Genomic DNA, 26,390 nt, shown 5'->3' on the forward strand with positions numbered 1-26,390 from the left:
ATTCTGATTCAGTTTTTCAAAACGTACGGTTTCGCAGAGGTTAGAGATTTAATTAGTACCTGTAAACCATTTCTTTAAGTTTGCCGTATAGATTGTGGGGTAATGCTTTGAGTTGGCATTTGAGATGCAGAAATTTGCCCATAAACAGGAACTGTAGGTCGAGATATGAATATCTCATGAGGGAAAATTAATAATGTGCACATCACCATTCCTTCCTCAGTCGAAAAACAAACAAAAAACTTTTGTTCCCCAGACTTTTTCACAATCCTGTTTGTTCGGAAGTCAGAGCAGCTTACTCTCTGCAGTCTTCTGTTGCTTTTTCAGCAGAAGCTGGGCCATTGTGATATTTATCTGAATTCAAACAAGGCTAATTAAAAGAGCTGCTGACAGTTGTTGTGATCTGACTTTGACTGGAGCTTGATGGTCATTATGGGTAAATAATGAACCAGGTCTGCAAATGTAGCAGCTGCCAACTTGGGATAGAAGAACAGCTATTGCGTCCAATTTAAGGATCTATCGACCGCTTCCCTTCTCCCTGCAGATCTTCTTCCTAGCAGAAAACTAATGTTTTCTACTGCTTTGTTTTGTGGTTTCAGCTATTTCTGATATAGTCTATAATTTCCTCTTAAATATTTAACCTACTCCATTATTAGCTTTCAGAGTTAACAACTTTTCCATTGGGCTTTCTTTGCATTTTTATTTTGTTTTGTTTAGTGGATTTTTTATTTTTTTTTGCAGTTTGCTTTTTCTGTACAACGTAACTGCTTAAATAATTATGATAATGTGTATTTAATTTGCCTGTTGCTGCAGAATAAAAATCAACTAGTTTTTTTTTCTTCGCACAGCCATAATTTTGCACGTTTGATAATTGGTTTGTGCTGTAAGAGAGGTGCTTCTACTTCCTTAAGTGTGTTTTTTTTTTCTAGAGTAATATTGCGTACTCGTTGTATAAATCTTCAAAGCACTGACCTGAACCTCCATTTCCATTTTTGTTCAAACATCAGTAGTTTATGAGGTATGGTGATGCGAGGCTCGATTTATCAGAAGAGAGAAATAGCAATGACTTTCATTAAGGCATACTTCCAAGTACGTTGTCGCTTCATCATGAGCTTTGCCTTGTCCCATTAGCAAGCAGGAACGGGTGCGCTAAAGGGAAAATGGCAAATTTTAATAATAAATTAAATTAACTCTCTTCTAGAATGTCTGCCATTAGAAATGCAGCACAGACATTTAAAAGTCAGCGCAGAATTTGATACCCACTAGAACTTAGCCCATCTACCCGGCATTTGCTCAGCTGCCATTAAAAGGCAGCGTGCATTATGTAAAATGTGCAAACGTGCTTGTGCACGGCGCATCATGCGGCGGAGCTCGGGATCTTGCTGGGAAGAAATGATCCCAAGCGTGCCCCTAAAAGACAAGTCTTGCTTTGAGATATAATGATGAAAAATTGCCCGTTTATTTGTGTCTTTGTGTTTCAGCAAAAACCAAAGTTGGGATTGTTGTCTGCGGCCCTGCTGGAAGGGGCTCGTGCACGTACAGCGTGAGGCCGTGAGCGTGGGCGCTCCTGTGCCGGCAAGGCCAGCGCTGCGGTAACAAGGGGTTACGTTGTGCTGGTTTATGTTAAACCAGATCACCCCTAACATGTGCAGAGCCATTCATCTGTGTCACCAAAACCCAAGAGGACATCTGACATGGACTTTGAAACAGAAACAGTGATCACTTACAAATCAAACATGGCACGCTCTAAACCGATTGTGCACGGCAATCTTTTCGAGAAAGGACAACTAATTGAACATGATAAAGTGTAAAGTTAATTAACACCCTTAAATTTGTTGATTACTTTCACGGGATTATATTGTTCGTTGAGTAGCAGCTTTCTGTCCCAGCTGTCGCCTTTTTAGCGAATGTCGCTGGTAAACAATAGAGACACCATAACAAGTCGTAAATGGTCCCTGTGACAGCAGCCCCTTGTGAGGCTGCATCTGTAGAAAATGATTAGAACAATTGCATTTTAAAGACGGCTCACATCGCAGCCCAGTCCCATCGGCCCTCTTCTTTATCTGCGTTGATGGCAGACTGGTTAAAACATTTAAGTTCTTTTGAGCAAATTAAGTGATTTACTGTGTTTTGGTTATACAGCAGTAGAATAGCTTCATAGCTCTACCTTTGATGCTGGTTTTTATAATAGGGAGAAGCCCAATCCCTTTGAGTGGTGGTTGTTGTTTTTTTTTAATTTTCAGAGACTGGTCTGTTTACTTGTTCCCTAGAAATAGATTGAGGATGTCAGACTTTGTCTGTGAAGCAACTAGAGGAAAATGATCCCCTATTTGTATTTTATAAAAATAACTAGCTTCCTTGTGGCTATTTTAAATTTATGGTATCATTTTAAATATCCTGCTTTTATTTCCAGTAGGGATTTGTAGACGATGTTGCCTATACGTGCCTTTTAATTGGTTTTGGATTTATATACGTAGCAAAACAATAGTAACCTTTACAGCTAATCTTTCCTTGTGTATCTTGGTTTAACTTTTGGTGAATCGCAAAAGACAAAGTATTTCATGCAAGCTGGCAGGTACTTAAAAGGAATTGCTTAGAGCTTATAATCATGCACACACACAAGCTACACAGATGCAGGCTCTCAAGTTCAACCTATCTGAAGGAGAGCAAACATGACAAGAAACTGCTTGTTTGAAGATACCATAGTCACTTAAGTTGTATTTTTGCAAAAATATTGGAATAAGGGACCAGTGTTTCCTTGCACTTCCCAAAACATAACAGGCAGCAAAGCTTCAGTTCTTATGTGTGAAAGTACAACATTGTAAAACAGAAGAGAGGATTAAAACTCTAACAGTATTGTTCTTGTTTATTTTTACATCCTTTTTAGATCATAAACTAGTTGCTGAAATTCTGCCTTGCTCAGTAGACTAGATGTTGAATAGATCAATGATAAAATGGATGTTTGCCGTCTAAGCTTTTTGATGTTATAGCCCTCATCTTTAGCCTGTCGTTTGGAGTAGCATTTAGTTCTAGTTTTTTGTTCTCAACTTTGTCAGCAACAAAAAATGTTATGTGCAGATGCAACACAACAGTGATTTAAATATTTTTGGCATAGGGTGCTAGGTGTTTTCAGCAGTGTAACTAATGGTGCTCCAGTGAGTAGCCGTACAGTATCACTTTTTTTTTTTTTAAGTGATCTCCACCCTGCTGTTCTTACAGAAATGTAATACAGCTGAAACTGAAAGCAGATAATTTTTATATAACATCTTTATATTAACATCTTTTTTTCTAGCAATTTGTATTCTTAGTAATAAGCTGCATTTAGCCAAACTGCTTTTACTGATGCAGCTCTAGAGGTAAGACCTTAGTTTTTGGAGCTGGAAACATCAGTTGCAAACTGCAAGACTTTTTTCAAGGTGTTAAATGTTGTCAGAGTTGTACTAAGCAAGGAAAACCAGATATGGAAGGGTAGGGTGGCTACTGAACTAGGCTGCCTGGCTGGGAACCTGAAACTTGAGGTCATCCAAATCCAGACTATCCCAGGACAGCCGCAACCAGTTGCTGCTGTCATATGAGGGCTCCATTCACATTTTTGTCTAAAGGTTTGAACTTGGGAACTGCTCTGCCTCAGGTCCATTCATTGCAATCAATGGCAACTGAAGTGGGAATCCCATGGATTGAACTCATCCTTGCCCCATGAGTAACTTGGTCAGAAGTGATGGGATGTTTTAAAGAACAGATGGGTTGGGGGGATCATCCTAGAGAAACCAAGCATAGGACTGCAGCCATGGGCTCCAGCAGTCTTGCTTTGCAGGAAAGAAGATCTTAAACGTGTGCTGCTCACAAATGCAGTTTCTCCAAAACTCTTCCCTGACAATGAGAAGCTTTCTGTATTTTAGAAAGAGCAAATAGATTCTGAAGGCTTTATGGACTTATGACCCTAATCAGCAGCGGTGTATATATAGCACTATTTTAGGTAGTGAACAATCTTTCAAAAGCCAAAAGATGAAAAATAATCATTAGCTTTATGATTTCATTGAGCTGCTTTGCTTTCTCCCTTGTTCTCTTTAATGTTAGAAGCTGATAATACTTTACTGGCCTGTGTTGTTGGTGTGGAATTGGTGATTTTTGAAATAAAGCTTTGCATTCTTTTCTAATGACTTTTGATTTCTATTTTTAGCTGAAGTTACAGTTCTTGTATGCCTAGACTCTCTGCCAAAACTTCCCAAAATTGCCAGTGTAGAAGATTTGCAGCGTTGCTTGTTTAATTTTGATAAAATAGCTGATAGTTGGCAAGGATCCTGGATGATAAAATTTAGCACAAAGTAAACAGGTTTTTGTTTTTAAAAACAGAATTTTCCAAGCCTTCTGCATTATACAACAAATTGCTCTTTTTTTCTAGTTAGCTAATTTATTTTTTCTACTTGAAATGTAAGCGTTTGAACAAGTGAGAGAGTGCAGCTGTCAGAAGATTAACCAGCTGAAAACTATTGTCAGCATTAATTTTGCTCTAATAAATGACTCTCTGAAGCTATTTAGCAGTCTGTAATCTAGATACAAGGCTATTGACCTATGATGGATAGTACTGGATTTTGTTTGTAAGCTTTGACTTAAATTGTCTACTTAATTTGCTGCAGGTCAGATCACAGGATTAGTGGTAAAGGCCATTATGTGGTTTGAATAAAAATAGCTGGAGGAACGGAATGAAAATCATTGTGTTTATTAACGTAGCAATCTTTGCGGTCATGTATGTAGTAAATTGGTAGCCAACAAGATGACAATGACGTGTTTGTGTTAGCTCAAAGTCTAGGTTTTGCTATTCCTTCAGTTCCTGGGTTTTGCGACATGAGTTGGCTGGAGAGGAGTTGTTCAAGTGAGGTTAAGGATTGGCTAGAAATAGGGTGTTTCTTAACCAGAGCAGAAAGGCCTCCACCATTGTATATATTACAAGTGTTGTTCTAGGAGCAGCAGTGAGTGTTGGGTATGTATGGATGGATTTGGTTAAAGCTTGCGTCTGCCTGAGTTGTTCTGGATGTTCCAGTTCTGGACTCCCCGCTACAAGAAAATGAAGGGACTGGAGCATCTTCCTTGTGAGCAGTGGCTGAAAGAACTGACACTGGTTAGCAGTGAGAGGAGAAGGCTCAGGGGGATCTCATCCACATTTAGAAGTATTTGATGGGAGGGAGGGAGACAGACTTTTCTCAGTGGTACCCAGTGACAGGGCAGGAGGTAACGGGTGCAAATGAAAACTTGTGAAATCCCATTTTAGGAGTGCGTTTTCATTTGTCACTACACAACATCTAGCTCGGTGAAGGCTCTTCCAGTTATACCCTGGAAACTATTTCTATATAAACAGCTATTAATGGTTATTATAGTAGATAGTTGCTGAAAAAGAAGTGTGAATCATAGCTGGAGAGTAGTTTCCATTACTGTAGAAGCAGAATGGTCCATCCCATACAGAAGAACAAACCATTTCACCTGGGCATCATTTGAAGGACCACTGTAACTGGTTGAGCATGTTTTATTTGAAAATGGGCCATTCTCTGCAGCTGTACATTTTAATAAGTCAAAAGTTTGATGCATAACACAGAATTCATATTGTCTATACCTCTTGCTGAAGTGAAAAACAGTGAGGAAGTTGTTGCGTTGGTCAGTTTTGGGGTATGTTCTTCCCGACCCATGGTAAAGATACAATAGACTTTTTAGAATAAAACTGGGAATAATATGTTCATATGTGTGCTAATGTCAATCATCTTTACATTGGTTTTGCGTAGCTCTTTATGTAGTTGTATATGTGTTAAGTTTATGCATATAAAACTAAACATTTCTGAAATTAAGTAGAACTTTGCTTTAGATTAGAGACATAACAAACTGCAGAGATTCAGAAGGCAAACACTTTGTTTTACATGTCTGTGGCTTTTAGATGTTCAGTTATGTAAAAATCAGCAAGCACTGATAAAACTTAGCCTGGGGTTTGGAAAAGCTGATAAAAGTGGATTTAACTTTGAGCAATTGTTTGTGAATAGTCATATTCACATATTCAGAGTAGTTTGACAAAACAGAAATGTTATTTAGTTATTCAGATACAATTAATTTTATGGAGTGCAAGGTTGCAGAAAGGGTTGATTGTTTCTTCATATGAAATTATAGAGCCAGTTTTCTGTAATTCTTGTGAATTGTTTATCTGCCAGTATTCCTGAAGATACAGCCTTTCATAAGGTGGCTTTATCTTCATCAAATGCTTGAGAATTAAGATCTCTGATCCTGTAAGTGTTTAGGATATAGGCTTACTTTTACATCATCTGAGGGATTCATCATAAGGGAAGTATTAAACGCATAAATTTTGCATCATCAGACCCTTACTGATAAGATGAAGTTGTTAAGATTTTTTTGAAGAAAAAAAATATTGGTATTAAATCCAATGTTGTCTTGATTCAGGTGTTGGAGCTGCTCGAGCTGGAAACCTTACTTTCATGGTTGGTGGAGTGGAACAGGAATTCAATGCTGCCAAAGAGTTGCTAACATGCATGGGTTCTAATGTGGTGTATTGTGGAGAGGTTGGAACTGGACAGGTAATGCTTGCTGAGGGCTTGATAGTTATCTCAGTCTTTTATTTTTGGTGCTTTATTTTTCTTGAATGATATCCACTTTTTTATCCCAGAACTAAATGCATGTATTATCTTCTCGCGTTTCCTTATTCTTCAACCACATGTTTATAAAATAATCTTTTGGCACTGTTCTCTAGTATGTTGTGTAGCTTAGTGCCAAAATATCTGACCCAGTGTTTTTTCACATTGCTTTGTTAAATTATACTTCTTAGAGGACGTGGATTTTAACTTTAGAAGAAACAAATTTAGGTTTACTTAATTTTACCTATGCATAAACTTAACATGTTTGTGTTAGAAAACGCAAGAACTAATAGACTGTTTACCTTTTTTTCAGGCTGCAAAGATCTGCAACAACATGCTTTTGGCCATCAGTATGATTGGAACTGCTGAGGCTATGAATCTTGGAATCAGGTTTGTTTGATTCTTATACTGGATTGAAGGGATTTTTTCTGTGTTCACAGTTTTGTGTTTTACAGCTGACTGTTGCTGAGACAATGGTGATTAGACAGCATAGATACACTTTGCCCAGAAATTCTCTTATAAAAGTCATTAACGTGCTAAAAATATTATTTAACTAAGGCAGGGCTCTTCAGAACAGAAATATTCTCTTGTATTGACTGTATAGATCATTCCATTCTGCACCTGAAGATAAGAATTTGTTTATTCTGTTATAGCGCACTGTACAATAATGTTTGTCTTACATTATATATACAAGCAGAGGTAATACAGAGGTAACTATTGGATTCTAAGCTTATGTACAATGTATTCTGAGTATGATACTCTTGTTAGTTTGTTTATCTTTGGTAAATTGTTCCAAAACAAAGTAAAATTTGCAATACGGTGCATGTATCAAATTAAAGCATACAAAAGAACATAACCTTTTTGTCAGACTTTGTCATTGTTGTTTAACATAATTGCCAAAACTACTACTTTGTTGAAAAGCTGGAGTATGTTCCACTATGCTCTTTTCAATGCTAAAAGCACCATTTCTTTTTTAACAGGCAGTGCATTCGACTTGCTGCTCGTACAGCAGTGTATTAAAAAAAAAATTGTCCTATCCAATAGTAGCTTATTTATTTTGCTCTGGTGTTTAAGATTTTTCAAATACAGGGCATGCAAGAACCAGTTCACTATCACAGTATTTGAATCTTCATAAATTCTTTTAGCCAGATCTAAATCATTTGTAAGTTTATATGCAGTGTTATGTTTGAAGAGATTATCTTGCAATTGTGTATCTTTCAAGTGTTCTTCATGAATTATTCATCTGCACAGTTGCATCCTTACAATTGGCCTGCTAAAACTACAGATATTGTAGATAGTTATCAACTGAGCTTTAGACTGTGTGCTCATGTGGATTTGATATACTATAAAAACAGCAAGAGGGCATCAAATGCTTAAATAAATAATTAAAAAAAAAAAGAACGCCTACATGTGCACACATACACGAGGCAGTGTAATGGATTCACATTTCCTCTTAATTACCATATCAAGATGCAGTTGTTTTATTGAATTGCCCTTGTCTCAGATGTTAGACTATCTTGACCTATTAAGTTGTCATGTTGTAATTGAGATAAAAGAGGAATTTGCTTTGCATCAGTGCTAATTGGTTTATCAATATCCTGTACCATTTACATTTTAAAATTGAGAGTCTGTAAGATACTGAAGCACGTCCGTATCAACCCATAATAAAAACAGTAGCATTGTATACAAGTATTGCAATCCAGTATGGTGTAAAGCTTTCATCAGGTTCTGTTTTAAGTCATGCTTCACTTAATAAAGCATATACAACTGATTTTTCATTAATTTTTTGTCTTAAGTTTGTAGGAATTATTTTAGTTAAAAATAAAATCAAGAGGTTTGGAACACAAATATTCTGGGCATGTACTCCCTGAATGCAGAATGATTTATGTCTGAAGCTACTTTAGCTTCAAGGTTTTTGGATTCTTATTTTTCATTTTATCATTTTTGGCTGAATTTATATTCAGCATTTCTGACCAAAAATCAGAAACATGGAGGTGACAATATACTAACTTTCCTACCTTACTATCATGGTAATCAAGAAGGAATTGTACTTACTGTAGAAGAAACCTGCTGATTGTATCCAGAATAACATGAAGAACAGAATCTCAGTTAGTCAAAAACTGTATCAAGTTTAAGATACAGGCAATAATTTTAAGTGAAGCAATTTGGAACCCTTGCATTAATTTTAATGTGCTGTGAATTAAATCCTGGAGATGACTTCTGCATGTAAGTAGAATAAGCGCTTTCCACTTCTGGTGTTTACAAATTTCTAACATGCAAGTTACAGTTGTAATTCTAATTGTTAAGTTTTCCCTTTTAAATGAATTAATTAGATTTGTTTTTCCAAGTCTAAAACTGAGAGGATGATTTGACTACACAGTCCGGAGAGATATAGAAGCGGAACTTGGTTTATTAGATTGATGCTTATCTGTTTAAAAAAAAAAAAAAGTCCAATTCTAACCTAATAATGGTAAAAGACTATGCAAACCTAAAAACCTTGTAATAGAAATACTGGAGCTTATACACGTTCTTAACTTTTAGACAGAATATAAAATACCTTCACATCATGCATTATATTTACCTGCTGTATCATTTAAATCTTGAATTTGTGGGACTTTGGATAATTAGTTTTTCAAAATATTGCTAACTAAACTAGATGTAACTAGAAAGTCATACCACAGGGCCTTTCAGAAATCGATATATATCTGTGCTTAAGTCTTCAGAACACTGTGGCATTAATTCTGTTAATAAACCACTTCTCTATTGTTTTCATTAACCATGCAGCCTAAATTTTCATTTTATTCATTTCAGGTGTTCAAATTACATTTGCTATTGTTTTATTTATATTTGAAATTGTAGAATTTTTCTGAACTTCAGCAAACTGAATATTGTGAGGAGGAAGGAAAACTGGCATTAGTAAACAAAAATTCTGCAATAAACTCTCAGAAAAATGGGCAATATTGCTATGTAGTTATTTCTTTTATATTCTACTTGCTTTTCTACTTTATTTTAATATCATCTTCATTACCTAACGAAGATGTCTTAATTTACTAATTACTTAATTTACTAATGAAGATGTCCACTTTCACTGGAAGTGCTTTAGTTTAGATTCTGTAACTATTAAAAAATACAGTCTGAGTTTTGACTATTGAAATGGTTTTGTTTTGTTTTCCCATTACTTTCCTGATGCTTTATGAATGTTGCCATTAAAAGTTATTGAAGGTGTGGCAGACATTCTGGAAATTAATTTACATTTTCATTTGTATGTTCTTTCTAGCATCATAATGCAACTGAACGGTACAAAAAAATCTCTTGAGTAGATTTTACTGCTATTAGTTTTATGGATAACGTACATGTTGCAAAATGCTGTAGTGCCAGACCACAGAATACATGTGAACTTCACAAATAAGAAATTAAAACATTAATTGATACTGTCCACAGCCGGAGACTATTTTTTCTTTTTGCTGATCATCTCCATGCCAGTAATTTACCAAGCTCTCAGTTCCAGTGTAACAATGTCTAATACTAGCAAAATAAAGCTTGGAAATGAGTTATTGCTGATACCTAGTTTAAGTTTGGGTCAGATGGAAGTTGCTGCCTGTCAGGCAGCTTGCAGTCCCTTTAGAGATGCAGAGAAGGGCTTCATGTGCTGACACATGACAGTACAAGATTTTTTAATATGGTTGGGATATAAAGGACCAGGACAGCAGTAAGTGGTCTTTGGCAGTAGCCTTGCTTCAAAAATCACTTGTGGGCTTCTAACAGCAGAGAAAAGCCTTCTCTACTAGAAGGGACTATGGTAGCACCCAGATTTGTGTCAAAAGCTGCAAAGAGTGCTCTTTCCTAAGTAATCTTACTGCATATTAGTTTTGTGCCTGCTTGCTTTTTTTAGATCTATAAAGTAGAAAGACTTCACCCTCTGATGTCAAGTCTATACATAGTTTCAGTCTCTAGATCTGGTTTCTGTGAGCATCCCTGGACTATAGATGGAAGAAAGGAACAGAAAAGGGAGTTGACAGTATAGAAAGGAGCCTGTGCTGCAGCCTGAGGGATATAGCCCTGAACACATCTCCACTGCAAATTTTAGAAAGAATGTCTTGAAACAGAATTCCTCCAAGAGCACTGTGGCTCTGCTCTATTCCACATGGGGCTACAGCCAAGTCTTGTGAAGGTTTCTAATGACACTTTTGAAAGCACGTATCTTGTTTAGCATGCCACTGGCAAAATAATTTTTAGCTGTGGTGGAAGGGTCTTAGGGTTCTGCTTTAATATTTGCATCTTCATGTGGTATTTATCAGAAACACCTCAAGATGGGAAACTCAACAGTTCAGCTACTTTGGTTGTTACACCCCAAAATGAGACCAGGAGGTATCTTTTTTTTTTTTTTTTTTTTCCAAAATGCCATTAGAAATTTTATCTCTGTTCCAGACTGAGCTCTTGGAGGAGGAGTGTTTGAAAATTTCAGTACATTATTTTATTAAAGCTCAGCAAAACTTGAGTTTTGAGAAGTGGTTCAAAGGGATGGATCCTATTTTCACCTTTTTTTTGTGTGTGTATGTGTGCCCACTGCTTCGTTTCTGCTGTTCAGTTCATTATGAATGTTATTGAAGAAGCATTAATTCGAGGCAAGGAATTGTTTTTGTGCTCTATTACAAGTACAGTTAATGCATGGACTTCTATTCTGCTTATAAGGGAGAAGAACATTTTGGTAATTGTAAATTCACATGCGCATGCACAAGCTCTTGCCATGTCCAATGGCAAGTTGTTATGGGGACTGGCAGACTGTCATCATTTTGATAGCTTGAGCAGTATATCTCCCGAACAGCAATGGAGCTCTTATGCAGAGAGTATCATATGTTCCCAGCCAATTTACAGGGAAACAGCAATAACATTTTATCATGGTTGAGAGCCCAGTAGCTGCTTCCTATTAAACTTGCCCTTTCAGATACCTGTCTTGGATTAATTTGTTGATTTCAAATGGAAACTCAGTCTTCTCCACTGAAGCATGACTTTCTAGGATAGACTCTCACTGAATGACAATTACTGTATATTCTAGCTGGTTTCAGACCATTACAAGCTTTGGGCACAGTGGAAGACAGAGGACTTCTTCAGTAACTGATTTTAATATATGTCTAATTTTAACTGTCAGTTATATATGCACCAGTGGATGAATCCTCAGAAAGATGAAATGCAAAGCACTTCTAACTTGCTCTTATTAATGATACACTTGCTGCAAAGGAGGGGAAAAAAAAATAGGCTCAGGTCTCCTGAAGAGAATCTGTGTGGTGTTTTAAGAGCAACGAAGTTTGAAGAAGCAGGGATTTAAACTGACACTATCTTTTTCTTTTGCTAGAGCAAAAATATGCCAGATCTTGTGCAGACAATATTTTACGTATTTAACAAACGTATATATATCTTTTAAAGTGTATTTTTACAGAGAGGTAGCTGGAATACTGTGAGGAGAGCATTCTTCTGGAGGGCTATATGCATCTTGAAATAATAAGCTCTCCGTCTTGCAGCTGTAATTACGGACCTCTGCATGTAGCTAGATTGCTAAAAATACTGATCGGGATGTAACAACAATAAGGAAGCAAAGAAGCTAAGAGATTTGTTTAAACCAAAAAAATCAACTTCTTTGTACTTGAAAGCTCAGGCATTGTCTGTTCCCAATGCGTTTGGGGTTGTTTTTGTTTTGTTTTGGGGGGGTGACAACAATTAGAGCATTTATTCCAAGAGGTTCTTGATGAAGATTTTAATGCATTTTGCAGGATATAAGTACAACTAAAATACTGTGAAGACATATTGGTGCTGGAAAATGTTTTGTTTTGTTTTGTTTTTAAAAAATAAATGGCAATTGAAAACATTCATTTGAGTCAGAGGGTTCAAAATGGAGGAAGAGAATAAAGTGTAATCCCATTCAGGCCAGCAGGGGACTTCCCATTGAATTACAGGGGCTGGTGCAGCAAGTCATAAAAAAAAAAGACTGTACAGCAGTAATGCTAAACACGTAACTTTGCAGTACAGAAAGTGATCTTGCTTTGGCAACTATTTTAGATAGATTTTTCAAGCCTTAAATGCCTATCAAAATAAATAGGTATATACATGTAACTTAGCAACTATTCCATTGGTAATGAGCTTTAATCACCTAGAAATTAACCTTGGGCTCTACAGAGCCTGGAAGCCATGTTAAGATCCCCATGGCTCTGGAGATCTGCAAAAAGTATGTGGTAAAAGTTAACATAAACAGTCTTGACTTCTATGTAGGTTAAAGCTCCACTGGAACTGTGTGGAAAAGGTGTTTTATTGTTAACTTGCTTGCTTATCCATGCCGAAGTAGGTTGTGATATATCCATTTTAAAATGTCCTTTTCTCCTCTTTGATTGTTTCTGAAGATAGTTACTGAAGATAGTTATTTTGATTTATTTATTTAATTATTTTTGTATGACTGTAGCTGAACATTTGTACAGGGCCAGATAGACTGCTGCTTGTCATTGTTGCTGTACATGTTGGTATAAACACAAATGGTGTAAAATAAAATTGTAGGTATAATTGTTGGTAAATGCTTTGTTCACATAAATTATTTTGGTGTAAAATTATATTTACAGCTTGATATCAGCATAAATACAAATTCCAAAGCATAAACCCAAATTTCATGACCCATCCCACCCCTAAAAAATACAAATACCGAAAATGGTTAATTGTAATGTTGAAATGCCTTCAGGGTTTTCATTGAGCATCAGCTTATGCCATCAGCTCTGTGATAGAACAAATGGTGTTTCTACTTGGACAAGCTTTGTTTTATCAGGATCAGTAACCTTATCAACAGTTGACCCAGAACTATAATGTATATTTGTGAACAGATAACATATGTCTGTGCCTCAGAAGCAAGCGTATATAATGAAGATTTAGTAATAACAAAGCAAAGAGCGTACAGATCTGTACAGTATTAATATTTTTTTCAGAAACGTTAGCAGGTGTGGTATCTTTTTTTCTTTTTAGATCAGGATCATTGATGTCATCTTGCTTGCATGAAAATACATTAGTGTGCGTGTATAAACATACTGTAAAAATATTTTAACACTGCCTCACTTGCTTGTGAATCCGTTGCTTTGTTCAGCTTTAGAGAATATAATTTTGTTACAAAGAACAGATATGTGACCTAGTAGCTAGCAGTACAGGGAATGCCTTATTGTAATTGAAATACAGGTGAACTGCACTTCTAAGAGGACCTTTATTTCGCTTGCACTTTCAGAATTGCTAGGTGAAGGGGCTTTGCTTAGTACAAAAGGAAAAAAGCTCTCAAAGCCTACTGCTTAAATGGTGGATTGATGCTCTTTAATTTAAGATACAACTTCCCTACCCCCAATATCAATACTGTGTCATTTTTCATGGCTTATAATAAAGGGAGAGAAATGATGGTAGGGTCCTAAGATATAAAACAAGTCACCCATGTCTTGCACATTTTGACATTAACACTTCTCTTCCTTGACCTTTGACAGATTAGGGCTTGACCCAAAGCTGCTGGCCAGAATCCTAAATATGAGCTCAGGTCGCTGTTGGTCAAGCGATACATACAACCCTGTTCCTGGAGTGATGGAAGGAGTACCATCTGCTAATAATTATCAAGGCGGCTTTGGAACAACACTCATGGCTAAGGTATGTAATACTGGCATGTAAAGGTACAGTTGCTTCTCTCTGGGCTTCTAGTAAACGTTCTTCTTAGTGAAAAGTAATAATTACAGGGAAATGTGTGTGCGTAAACAGAAGGGAACCCAACCTTTTATTGTAGCTCTGAATTAATGAATAGCATAAGGGGCTTTTCTTTAACCTCCAGCCTCTTCCTAGCCGCTATTACTGCAAAGCCACTCAGTGAGTTTGTATGCACCGTCTGCTTGAGTTCTAACTTGTCTGAGGACTCCTGATGGACTTGTGTGTATGGCAGCATTCAGAAAGCCATTTAGGTGGCTCTCACATGACTTCTCTAGAACTTAGGAGCCAAAGCTCAAGATACCAGTTCAGGAAAATCCTGCTGATCTGATTATGTGCCAGTGATGGCATAACCATCCAAGTCTTTTGGCCCAGTCTCTTCCAGATACCTTAAGCTGTACCACCAGACATCCCCTCTAGCATCCCCTTCCTTGCTGAGTCGACTGCTTAAGTGTTTGTCTTTTTGCTTAAGGTCATGTAGAATGGAGAAGGCAGACAGGTTTCAACCCCAACCCTCTGCAGACTATGATTTTCTGCAGGTGCTCATACACCGTGCTCTGACCTCTCTTGCATTGGTGGTGGTGATGGAAGAAGTAGTGCTTTCTGGCAAGTAATAACCTAGCAATCTAAATTACTTTTCTACAAAGTGAGAGATCTGGGGTTTAGGTCCTTCTCAGCACAAGGAAGTTGTAATTTACAGCTGTCCCATCCCAGGAGGATACACTTACTGCCACACTCTTGGCTGTTCTAGGAAAAGCACTGTCCTGAGTCACTCTGTGGTCAGGAAAGCAAAATTCTTAGAGGCCAGAGGAAAGTAGGCAAGGAGGTCAGGGCTGTGCATCATACTGATGAGGACACAGAGTTGGAAGAAAGGGCTGTTAGGCTCTGACTTTTGAACTGCTTCTGCTTTTAGCACAGTGGTTGTCTAAGGTAAATTACAAGAACAGTCCTGGAAGAGATCTATTATGTAAGCATATAAGTGCAGGAAACCATTTCACACTCTGAAGATTGGTTTCATGGGGATACTATTCTGAGGGAGGAATTTGAATTCGCACAGGACAAGTTTCATGGTTACCAGTTTGTGAGTGCTCCCAACTGGTTAGGCATTCTGGCCATTTTCAGCTTATCCATGTACTGTGTGAATGGATTAAGCACTTAAAACTAAAACGCTGTTCTAAGAGGTGGCTATAAAACAGATATTGCCATGCAAATCTCCACAGTGCTGCATTTCCTGTATGTAATGCCTGCCTACTGATAGAAAACGATTGCTCCTGTAGTTTTGCAGTTGATTTATGTTAGTGTGTTTGCCCTAACTTCAGTGGAATTGGCCAAATTCTGTCAGTCCAAGGGTCCTATGTGTTTTGGTGTGTGGCAGCACCAAAAAATTTCACTAGTACTGTGCAACTCAAAATCCCTCAGGTTGGCCTTCAGCATTTTACACTTATGCACTAACAGCAAGGAGCTTTCATCCCTTTGAGGTATGTGTTAAAATATTGGAAAACAGCAGCATTTACATCATGTTCATGTCATTGGACATAGGGGACAAGAAAGCATTATTTAAATTACTAATTTATAAAATGCTTCAGGTTACTGTTTGGAGCTTGGCAGGGTTATCAATTATAGATAAAAAACCTGGTCTTGGCCCTGCCTCAAAGCTCTTGTTTTCATCATGTGCCATTTTCAGAGTATGTTCAGCCTATTGCGCCCTGCTTCACACTGTAAACTCTGCTCTTGTGATTCAGATCTGTTACTCTTGTCCAGAATAACCTCAAAATATAAATGGGATGGAGGCACATATTCCTCTCCCTTCTTCCCTGCCATTAACTTTCTCTGTAAAAGTGATTTTTCCACTTCTAAGAGGGACCTTCGTCTCCTCAGGAAGTTTCCTGCTGTAGGAGTAATAGCAGCTTGGCTTGTGTCCGTTGAAACTGCCAGCTTTGGGTTATAAATTATCATCGATACCTAAGAGGATTGTTCCTCAGAGATTTTATAATCGCTGTTGACCTCTTCTGACTATGCCTTTCCTGCCCATCCTGCCTGCTAAGCAGCCTAAAGATTGCCTTCTTCAGGCTGAAATCCTCAATAAGAAGACAATAAATTCCTCTCATGCCTCTTCAACAATGCCATGTTTTTCAGTATAGATGGAAGATTACTTGAATGAATAAGGAGTCAAGACAAAGCTGATCATGTTTGGGGTATTATGTTTTGCAGTGGTGACCTTTTTAAGACATTCCTCCTTACTTTTCCTACAATCCCTTTCATCCTGGTATGTGACAGATCATGTAGTTTGTGGGTTATTTGGGTTGGGGACTTTTTTGTGGGAAGTACAAAGCATGCTTTTGCCACTTAAAAGAGTCAAAAAACAACTATATTCACAGCATAGTTACTGATTAAATGTCTTGAATCTTGAGAAGAGTGAGATTTATATCATGGTATTCTTGACTGATGACAAGACTGCCTTCAAGCTTTATTCCGAATGGCAGAGTTTCAGTTACGTCAACTGCAAAATAAGTCTAAGGATCCATGTATTTTTACCATGATCATTTTTTGGCATTTTTTAAAAATATTTTGGCAACTGTTTCCTGAAAGAGAATCTGTTTCCCTATTCCAAGCTGAGAAAAGGAGAACAGAATAGTTGGTACAGTGAGACATCTGGAAGATTATATCAGTTCCAAAGAGTATGAAATGAGTCGTAAACTATGCTCGCTGATTTTTACTTCTCCAAAAAGTTCAGCAGAAGGCAAATCTCTTTCAGAGCTGTTTTGTATCAGTTCACTCAGGGAGTCTCCAGCTTCATGAGAAAAGGTGCAAAATACTTCACAACTTGAAGTTAAAGATAAGTTTTACTTATAGTTTGTATTTTTTTTTCCTTCAAATCTATAATTTATAGAATGATTTCAAAATAAATAAATAAATAAAAAACCATGACCTTCCTGCACTTTGAAGTCAGGAGTCCTTGTCTATATAAACGTTAAGATGCTGTCTAATGTTTCAACCATCTTGGAGCCTGAGTTTCATTAAAAAAGTGAACACACCTGCTTTATAAAATGGTACATGTGCTGGCAGTCTATTCAGAATTTTGAGGGATTGCTTCTGTGCTGGCACCTTCAGAGAAAAATAGCTCACTGCTACCAAAACTAAGCACCTTCACTAGTTTGGAGTTGGATGCCTTTGCCATTCTACTGTTGCATTATATGATTTAAGCTGTCTTGAATAAAACAAGCAACGTGGCAACAGATTTCACAAGGATGGATTAGGAGAGGTTAGGAATATGTCAGAATATCTTATTGTAAGTTAGGCTAAAGTAACTATTCTTAGATTTGTTAGATCATTGGTTATTGCTGGACATAAAGGAGTGATCTGCCCTGATGCAGATGAAGAATATTTTGGGTCCTGTGGCATCTGATAACGTGTGTTTTTCCCATTTTCCTAGATCTTGAAGTCATTCAAGGGTAATAGGAAAAGTAACTATAATTCTGATTTGTATCAGAATGACCTTTATAGAGCCGATTTACAGATCGAAGTGACATTTAGAGAGCAGAGTAAGATCTTGAATTTCCTTGTGCTAATTCAAATACAGACGCACAGAAAGTAAAGACCTGTCTTGTAAGTCATCCTTGAGAAGCCAAAGGTGCTCTCAGCAGTACTACAGTCTCTCAGTTCTTCTGCATCAAAGATTTGTTATTTTAAAAAGAAAAAGAAAAAAAAAAAGACTGCAAATTTTATTAAAAAACAGTCTTGGATGGACAGCAAATCTAGGCACTTACTAGTAACACTGGAATTCTTCCGCAGCTTTTTTCAAATGTGGACCTCAAAATCAAGTTCTCTTCTCTAGCAAAATGTTATAAAGGCAACCTTGTGTGCAAGCATTGCTTTCATACTTGGAAAAGAGATCTGGTTATATAACCAGGCCCTTGTTAGCTGTTCTTTCTTTGATGATCTTGATATCTGATTCAGCTTAGAATTCAAGACATCTTCTAGCCTGGCTCATCATTTCTGTCCAGCATGCATGAAGCTAATTATTTCTAACTAGCTGTAGTTAGTCATCATACCTGATACTTGCCTTTGATTTCTGTCCTATTTATTTCAAATTACAGCTATACAGTTGACCAAGTACTCTTGGAGGACAGGTTTCAAATTCACCTTCTTTGTAACCTCCCCTTCTTTTTTGCCCCAAACTTAGTATTTAAAATTGCAGTTGACTTACTCTCTGTATCTCTTTATCTTCAGTCATTTAAGAAAATCTCAGGTTGTAACGGACCCAGGACAGTCCCCTAGAGTATTCTTTAATAAATCCTTCCAGTTAGGCTGCAAAACATCCGTATTCACAAAGTGGCCTATGCCTATCATTTTTCTATTAATTGAACGGTCACATTACAGTAAATCTATGTAATATAAGTGGCTTCAATTTCGTTGTTATTCAACTACCTCCAGCTTTGTTTTTAATCTGTTTGTAGAAAGAAATGTCCTCTCACCCAAACAGGGAAATGATGCCGTTAAAACAGATGTGAAATGCTTAAATGAATAGCCAGAGGAATCTTGTTTATGGAGATGATATAATAAAGTGGAGAAAACAAGACTGAGCCTTCCTACCAGGTTGCACAGTCAGTGATCTAGAATCTTAACATTCCCTCTGTCCCAAATTTTTTTGTTTGCCTTGCAGAGCTGTGGGTTTTTGTTTGTTTATGCGTCTTCCTGTTGAATAACCCTGGTTTACTGTTTTAAAAATGAAAAATCAAACAAGGCTCCCTTCTGCCAGGACTGAAATTTTCAGGCTGGGGTATTGTACTTGTTGGCAGTAGACTGCTCTTCTCAACAACCTATAATACATATGTGGCTATTGATAACCTTGTCGTTTTTTTTGTTTGTTTGTTTGTTTGTTTTCTTGACCTTTTCTCCTTTTCTTTCCTTCCCTTCTTCCTCTCTACCCTCATCCTCTCTTTCCTCCTTGCTCCCAGGATCTTGGCCTGGCCCAGATTTCTGCCACCAACACAAAGACACCAGTTCCTTTGGGATCCCAGGCACATCAGATCTACAGGATGATGTGTGCAAAAGGCTATGCCCTGAAAGACTTCTCAGCTGTGTTCCAGTTTTTACGTGAGGAGGAAACCTTGTGAGCTGTCCTTTGGCAATGGACACAATAACAAACCATGTTTTTTAATCCTTACAGCTCGTTTGTGAAGTATATGGGTTTAATCAAACACTGTGCATCCTGATCACATAAGACTAATCATCTTTGGTTGTCTAGATCACAACGAACTCCAGGATTTTTTCATCAGTTCTTGAAAAAGCAAGCCAGAAGAAGGGGTTGTTTGGCACTTAGCCAGACAGTGATTTCACTTTTTTTAAGAACCATCAATGTTTTTTTCATTAGATGCAATAAATAAAGTAAATATATATATTTTTTTTTATTAAACACTTAATTGTTTGCATATAAAATAACTTACATTATGGCTGAAAACTTACATGAATCTTGAATAGTATGGGAAAGTTATATAGTGATTTAACGATATATAGTAATCTATTAAAAATGAAAGTGAATACTTTATGGAAAAAGGGAATTTTTTTTTTCAATGCAGAAACAGTTTGAGATGGATTTTTTTTTCCTTGCACCTACTAGCCTTGGATTGATCAGTAGTGAATTTTTTCCTGGGGTTCAGGTTGCAGATTAAGTTTATAGACACATGCTACTAAGTGGAGAGCTGTTACAGCATGTTTATCTGATAGACTTAGTTAAAATAACATAGTATGTGTGTCTCTCCCATAAAACTCCATTATTGTATTTTGCTAACCCAATTTTGTATTTTCTTGTATTCTGTCACACATTTTGAGAGATCAAGAACAGCACTTAGTAGAAGTTCTAAACAAAGTGTACATCTGCTTTAAGAAACTATTGCAGTAATATAAACCTCAAACCCCGTTATTTTGAAAAGAAATAAAAATCTATACTGGTAAATACTTGCTGTATAATTATTTGCTTTTTATTTTGATGCACTCTCATACACAATTAACTAAAAACATACTAAGTGGTCTTATATTTTAATTTGCTTGTTTTTTCACAGATTATCTTGCAAAAGTAGGCTTTTGTGATTGTAAAATCCATGTAGTAATATATATGCCTATGTATTACCTTAGCTGTTCACTGTTTCTTGCAAAATAGAGGTGCAAACTTAGTTTTATGAATATAAGTACTCCTGATTTCACTAGATCTACTTAAGTTCAGACTTATTTCTGGTCTCTAGGTCAATTATGCACTTACATTTCAATTTTTGTTGTTAGATGGATCTTTTTATATATGCACATTCAGATAAGACAATTGTGTGGTTGAATTAGCTCAATTCAATAATCTTCTGAGAACTTCTGAGAAGTTCAACAAGACCAAGTGGAAGGTCCTGCACCTAGGTTAGGGCAATCCCAAGCACAAATACAGTCTGGGTAGAGAATGGATTGAAAGCAGCCCTGAAGAGAAGGACCTGGGGGTGTTGGTTGATGAGAAGCTCAACATGAGCCAGCAATGAGTGCCTGCAGCCCAGAAAGCCACCCATATCCTGAGCTGCATCAGAAGAAGTGTGGCCAGCAGGGCAACGGACAGGATTCTTCCCCTCTGCTCGTGAGACCCCTCCTGAAGCACTGCATTCAGCTCTGGGGCCCCCAGCACAAGAAGGACATGGACCTATTAGAGCGAGTCCAGAGGAGGGCCATGAGGATGATCAAAGGGCTGGAGCACCTCTCCAACAAAGATAGGCTGAGGGAGCTGGGGTTGTTCAGCCTGGAGAAGAGAAGGCTCTGGGGAGACCTTCCAGTACCTAAAGGGGGCCTACAGGAGAGCACGGGAGGGACTCTGTCAAAGATTGTAGGGATAGGACAAGGGGTAGTGGCTTTGAACTAACAGAGGAGAGTATTGGGTATTTGGAAGAAATTATTTACTGTGAGGGTGGGGAGGCACTGGGACAGGCTGCCCAGAGAAGCTGTGGATGCCCCATCCCTGGAGGTGTTCAAGGTCAGGCTGGATGGGGCTTTGGGCAATCTGGTCTGGTGGGAGGTGTCCCTGCCCATGGCAGGGGCATTGGAACTGTATGGTTTTTAAGGTCCCTTGATCTGATCTCCTTTCAGTTTGGTTTGAAGACTGTATGACATTCTAGGTTATGCAGGGTTTGTTTGGGGATGCATTGATGTTATATACAAGTCTGGGACTACTGGGAACAATCTTACTTTTTAAAAATCATTCCCCTCTCATTTGATAAAACTACGGTTTCTGTAGGATTACGTTCATTCCTTGAAATTAGACACAAAACTAGCTGCAATAAAAACAATTAAAATTGTTCCACGTGAGATGTGTATTTCAAGCTCACAGTGTAACTTTTTTTCCCATGGGACTCCTGCCTCATATAATACAAAGGATGGGACCTAGTCTCATAATGAATTTGGGTCACATAATAAAGGATGTTTTTGCTGGTAGGATCCTTGTTTAAAATGGATGAGGTAAGGAGAGGCCTGGTTAAAGTTGTCTCCTCTGAATTTGACTTGGAGAGCTGGCTGGCAGCAGGACTGCTGAGAGAGGCATCCTTCTAGTGTCCACCACAGCCTGGAGCCTCAGTTACCTTGCACATGTTTGCTGGTAACTCTGGGCTTGCAGAAAGCATAATCATTTGCTTTTTGAATATGTTACATGCTCACATAAATGTTGGGAGCCACAAAGGAAAGGAATATGCTTCTTTGAAGCTTTTAGCTTCTGAAATCATAAAGTCTCTGCTAAGCATGTGGAAACATCATATTATTTTTATGTTTGTCCCAAAGGCTTGCGGCTTAAGCTTCTTGGGGTTCATTTCTCCTTTCTCACAATCTCTGATCAAATTTTAAATTTCTACTCCAAAGCATAAGGTGCTCAAGTTGCCAGAATGCTGTTACGGCAAACCTACAAAATGTTTTCTGGTCTGCTTCTTAGAGGAGGATTTTGGATTAAATTAAAAACAAAAACCAAAAAAATACCAGCTTTGGGGCACACAGCCAGCATGTAAAATTTTAGACCAAGCAGTTAGTTTGGCAAAGTTAGAAACAACTTTTAAAATAGGTCTTATTGTGGAAAGTGCCTTGAAAGCTTTAATAGTGTCCAATACCTGAAGCCAGTAACGCAATTTATAGTAGAATACGCATTTTTTCCTAATTCTGCAGGGGGATATTGTATTACTGGGTATGTATAATGGTGATGGTATTCATGCTAGCTACATCTATTCTGCATGTACATGTGTATCTTTTGCTCTGCAAGGGGTATATTAATGCTCTCTGGAAATTAAGCAAGGACTAAAACTATTGTCACTGACAGAAACAGGTGTTGAAAACAGCAATTTGTTGAGCTGAACAGAAAGACTGTAAAATTGGTTAAATTTCTACACTAATTACCTCCCAGTGCATGCACACAAATTAGGTGCAGCAAATTAACTGCATATTTTCTAAATGTCCCAAAGGGAATCTTGAGGTAACTTCTTTCTAAATTAGTTTGAATGTTAAACACGCCCTCCCATCATGCTTAGTTTGGAAATTCACCTATCCCAAATGCATTTATTGACTAGCAGGGAAACATTGACAACCAATAAAAATAGTGATGGTTTAAAAAAAAAATAAGCAGTCTTCTCTCATTTATGATTCAGTGTAACCCATCTTAAGCAACTATTTTTGGTGGTCGTTTAACAGAGGAGGCCTTCTATTAAAACTGCTGAGTACTATGTTGCTCTAACTTTATTTATGGCTCTTACAAGCCTCAGGAGGAAGAGGAGGCATTCTGACCAAGTAAAATTATTGTACAGGGTATTCTGGCTCAGTTTTAATCAATGGGAATTTTGCCATTAACTACACAATACTGCCAAGATTTCACAGCATTTGTTGAATGACCATGTAATTCCAGTACAGATGCAGCCAAAATGCAGCTCTGGAATAGCTCAAGGGCATCCCTCAGGCAGGGGTTGTGCCATGCTGCTGGCTTTGGGATTCTGAAAAGCTGGGGTGCTGTTTGCGAGAGGAAGGAGCCAGCAGGAGCCCCTGAAGTTGATATTGCCAGTCTCTGTCCCAGCCTTGTCCTACAGTGGATGATAGAGCTGCTGAAGACAGAATAGCTGTTGTCACGTCCATCCTGAGAAGAGAGCTACTCACCTTTTCAGCTGTTTAAATCTGACATCTCTTTGCCCAAAATGATCTTACTAAATGATTTATGGGACAAAAAGACTGGGGCTGCCCCTAGAGCAAGCAGAGGAGGGCTACCATCACACAAAGGCTACTGTATTTATGCAAAATACGTCTTTCTGTGTTGTTTGTCTTCCATCTTGATTTGCAAGACTTTAGCTATCCATGCCCAACTCAAAAGGTACTAACTCGACTACAGTGATACCTGTTGCTTTTGATTTCCCTTTATGTCATCCTTACTCTCTCTTGCGCTGTATAAAACGGATGTAATTCAATTTTGGTCAAGAAAAGCTGAGAACATTGTCTATCTTTAACAACATGAGGCCGTCTAATAAGTTATAGACACTTTGATGCAATTTAGAAGTCTGTGTTGTGTTTTCTTGGTGCACTGAAGCAATGTGTGGAGCTAGGGTCCTCAGCAGTGTTTTAGACTTCTGGTTGGGTAAGACCCTCTTAAAGTCAGGGGACTTTAAAAGGAGAAGCCTTTTTATTGACTTCAGTATCAAGCCCTTAGAACTTTCTGCAAGCCTTGCAAAATTGAAAAACTATACTTTAGTAGTGGGAGAAATTGAATTCAACATCTACAAATGAATAAGCACTGCTTTTGAAAAGCTCGAGCTTTCAATAACAAAGATAATCTTTGACATTCTGTGCAATAGCATAACAGATGTATGGTCTTTAAGGGCTACTGATATTTTTTAAGATTTGTTGCTTTATATATATGATTTGTCAAGACCATCCTGTCTGCTGGCACAGTTACATATTATTTTTTTTCCAATAAGAGTAATAGCAACACTTAGAAAATTTTCTTAGGTGGACAGAGAATGAGTATTTTTATGGTTTGTGTGTTCAGTAGATGTATGACATAGAATTAGGCATCCATATGGCAACGATTTTTTGTTGTTGTTGGTATTCATCATAGATTGTGAGCACTTGCAATAAATTGAAACAGGTGGATAAACCTTTTTAAAGTAGTAAATGTCTCATTATAACAACTGCATGATAAAAAGCTGTCTGGCTCTTTCCGCATTTGCACCCAACTCTTCCTTTTGACCTTGACCCTGAGATGGGGTCTTGATTTTTGTTTGAGGTCAGAAATAACTCAGTCTGTTTCTTCATTTAGCTTTGCTAAGCCTCCCATTAGTGGTGACAGTGTTCTGCTTGGTAAACTAAATGGTAGGTCTGGAAATAATAAATCTGCTAGCATGTATTATGAATTTCACTGGTTTTAAAATGACTTGGAGTGCTCAACAAAACCAACTTATATAAAAGTTTGCTTGTACCTGAAATGCAGCTACCCTGGAAAGAAAAGCAAATATTGTTACAATATATTTCAATCTTTAGAGTATTCTTAGAAATGAAATGAATCGTGCTTTGAAAAATTTGTATTGTTGAAATTCAAAGGAGAAACCAGACAAGTAAAACAAAAGAATAGCAATTTGGAAAATGATTTGGAAAGTAACTTAAAGAATGCTTCGTAAAATCTCTGAGCTGCATACTTTGGTCTTGATGCCTTCTTCCAAATGATTTTAAAATATTAACTGGGCTGCAGTCACTGGTTGCAGGCATACCTGAGCCAACTGTACCTTGCTTACATATCTCTAGTCCCAGAGACTTCCCTGGGTAAATACTTGGACAGCTAACCTGAACCTAGACAAGCTGTTTCCAGTACCTAAACTGGCTAGTCTGTGGCTAGCAATAGTAGAATTCCACTTATGTAGGACTCCAGCGTATGTTTTTCCATGGCTGTAGAGGCTGTTAGCTGTCAATGACCAAGATATTTAGTAAGCTAATGTGTTGGATGTTGTTGCTGTTGTCTGTTTTACAGCATCATCTTGGCAGTCTGTGCCCTATTTCTTCTTCCTCTGTTTGCACTATACCCAGGACGAGTCCCCTGCCTGATTGTTTCATTGATGCTCAGTCTCTTGGAATTCACACCGTGGCCTATTCAATGACTTTCAGATCCCCAGCTTCCCACCATATTCCTGACATATTCTGGATATCTTTAGAATCATAGAATAGGTTCATAGAATCATAGAGGTTGGAAAAGAGCTTCAAGATCATCAGGTCCAATCACCCAGCTGACCAACTGAGTCCCAGCACTAAACCATGTCTCTGAGTGCCGTATCATCAAATACCATACTGGTATTTGTTTGTCTAAGTATCCTAATCCTGTTCTTCTTGCCTGTGAGTAGCTATTTCCAGTGCCTTTATATGTGTACACCTGTACTATGCATGACAGGATTTTGCTGATTTAAAATTTGTTATATGTTATGGGTACCCGTGATGTGAATTGTTGGTGTAGTGTAACAGTGTCAGGCAGCCAGTCACTCTATAGTCCACAAAAAAAAAGACTAACTGCAGTTACTCACTGGAGATGGAAGCTAGAGCTTCAGACAGGTGGATTTAAGACACACACTTGGATTCCTGTGCAGTCAGGTTTCAATACAAGCTCTACCTTGTTTGTGCCTGTATATTGCACGGAACCAGGAGACTGCAGTATATCAGTTGTTTTTTTCCACTTGTAAAAAATAAAATAAAATAAAATAAAATAAAATAAAATAAAATAAAATAAAATAAAATAAAATAATAATAAAATAAAATAAAATAAAATAAAATAAAATAAAATAAAATAAAATAAAATAAAATAATAAAATAAAAACGAAATTAAAAAAAATCAACTTTCTGCAAAGAGTTTGGTGCTGCTTTGAGGTCTGATGCAGACACCCAAACGAGGCCATTACATTATCCTGTCACTGCATTTGTCTGTATTGGAGTCACATTTACTGTTAGAGCTCAAAAATAGCCAATGTGTGCCAGGAAAAGTGGAGAAAAACACTGTAAAACAAATGGTGTCCAGTAGGTCTTCAGCTCTCTCAG

General features: G+C 37.5%; 1 protein-coding gene across 1 annotated transcript in view; it reads left to right on the forward strand.

Annotated features, from left to right (window-relative positions):
- The window catches only part of HIBADH (3-hydroxyisobutyrate dehydrogenase), an 84,022-nt gene extending 63,731 nt beyond the window's left edge, over positions 1 to 20,291 (forward strand). Inside the window, exons 5-8 of the mRNA XM_027450977.3 lie at positions 6,436 to 6,569; positions 6,940 to 7,016; positions 14,126 to 14,282; positions 19,292 to 20,291. Coding sequence (XP_027306778.1) covers positions 6,436 to 6,569; positions 6,940 to 7,016; positions 14,126 to 14,282; positions 19,292 to 19,450 — 527 coding nt within the window. The 3' untranslated portion in view covers positions 19,451 to 20,291. The remainder of the gene's footprint in view (positions 1 to 6,435; positions 6,570 to 6,939; positions 7,017 to 14,125; positions 14,283 to 19,291) is intronic.
- The last annotated feature ends 6,099 nt before the right edge of the window (positions 20,292 to 26,390 follow it).

This window comes from Anas platyrhynchos, chromosome 2 (assembly GCF_047663525.1).
Source record: "Anas platyrhynchos isolate ZD024472 breed Pekin duck chromosome 2, IASCAAS_PekinDuck_T2T, whole genome shotgun sequence".
Classification (NCBI taxonomy): Eukaryota; Metazoa; Chordata; class Aves; order Anseriformes; family Anatidae; genus Anas; species Anas platyrhynchos.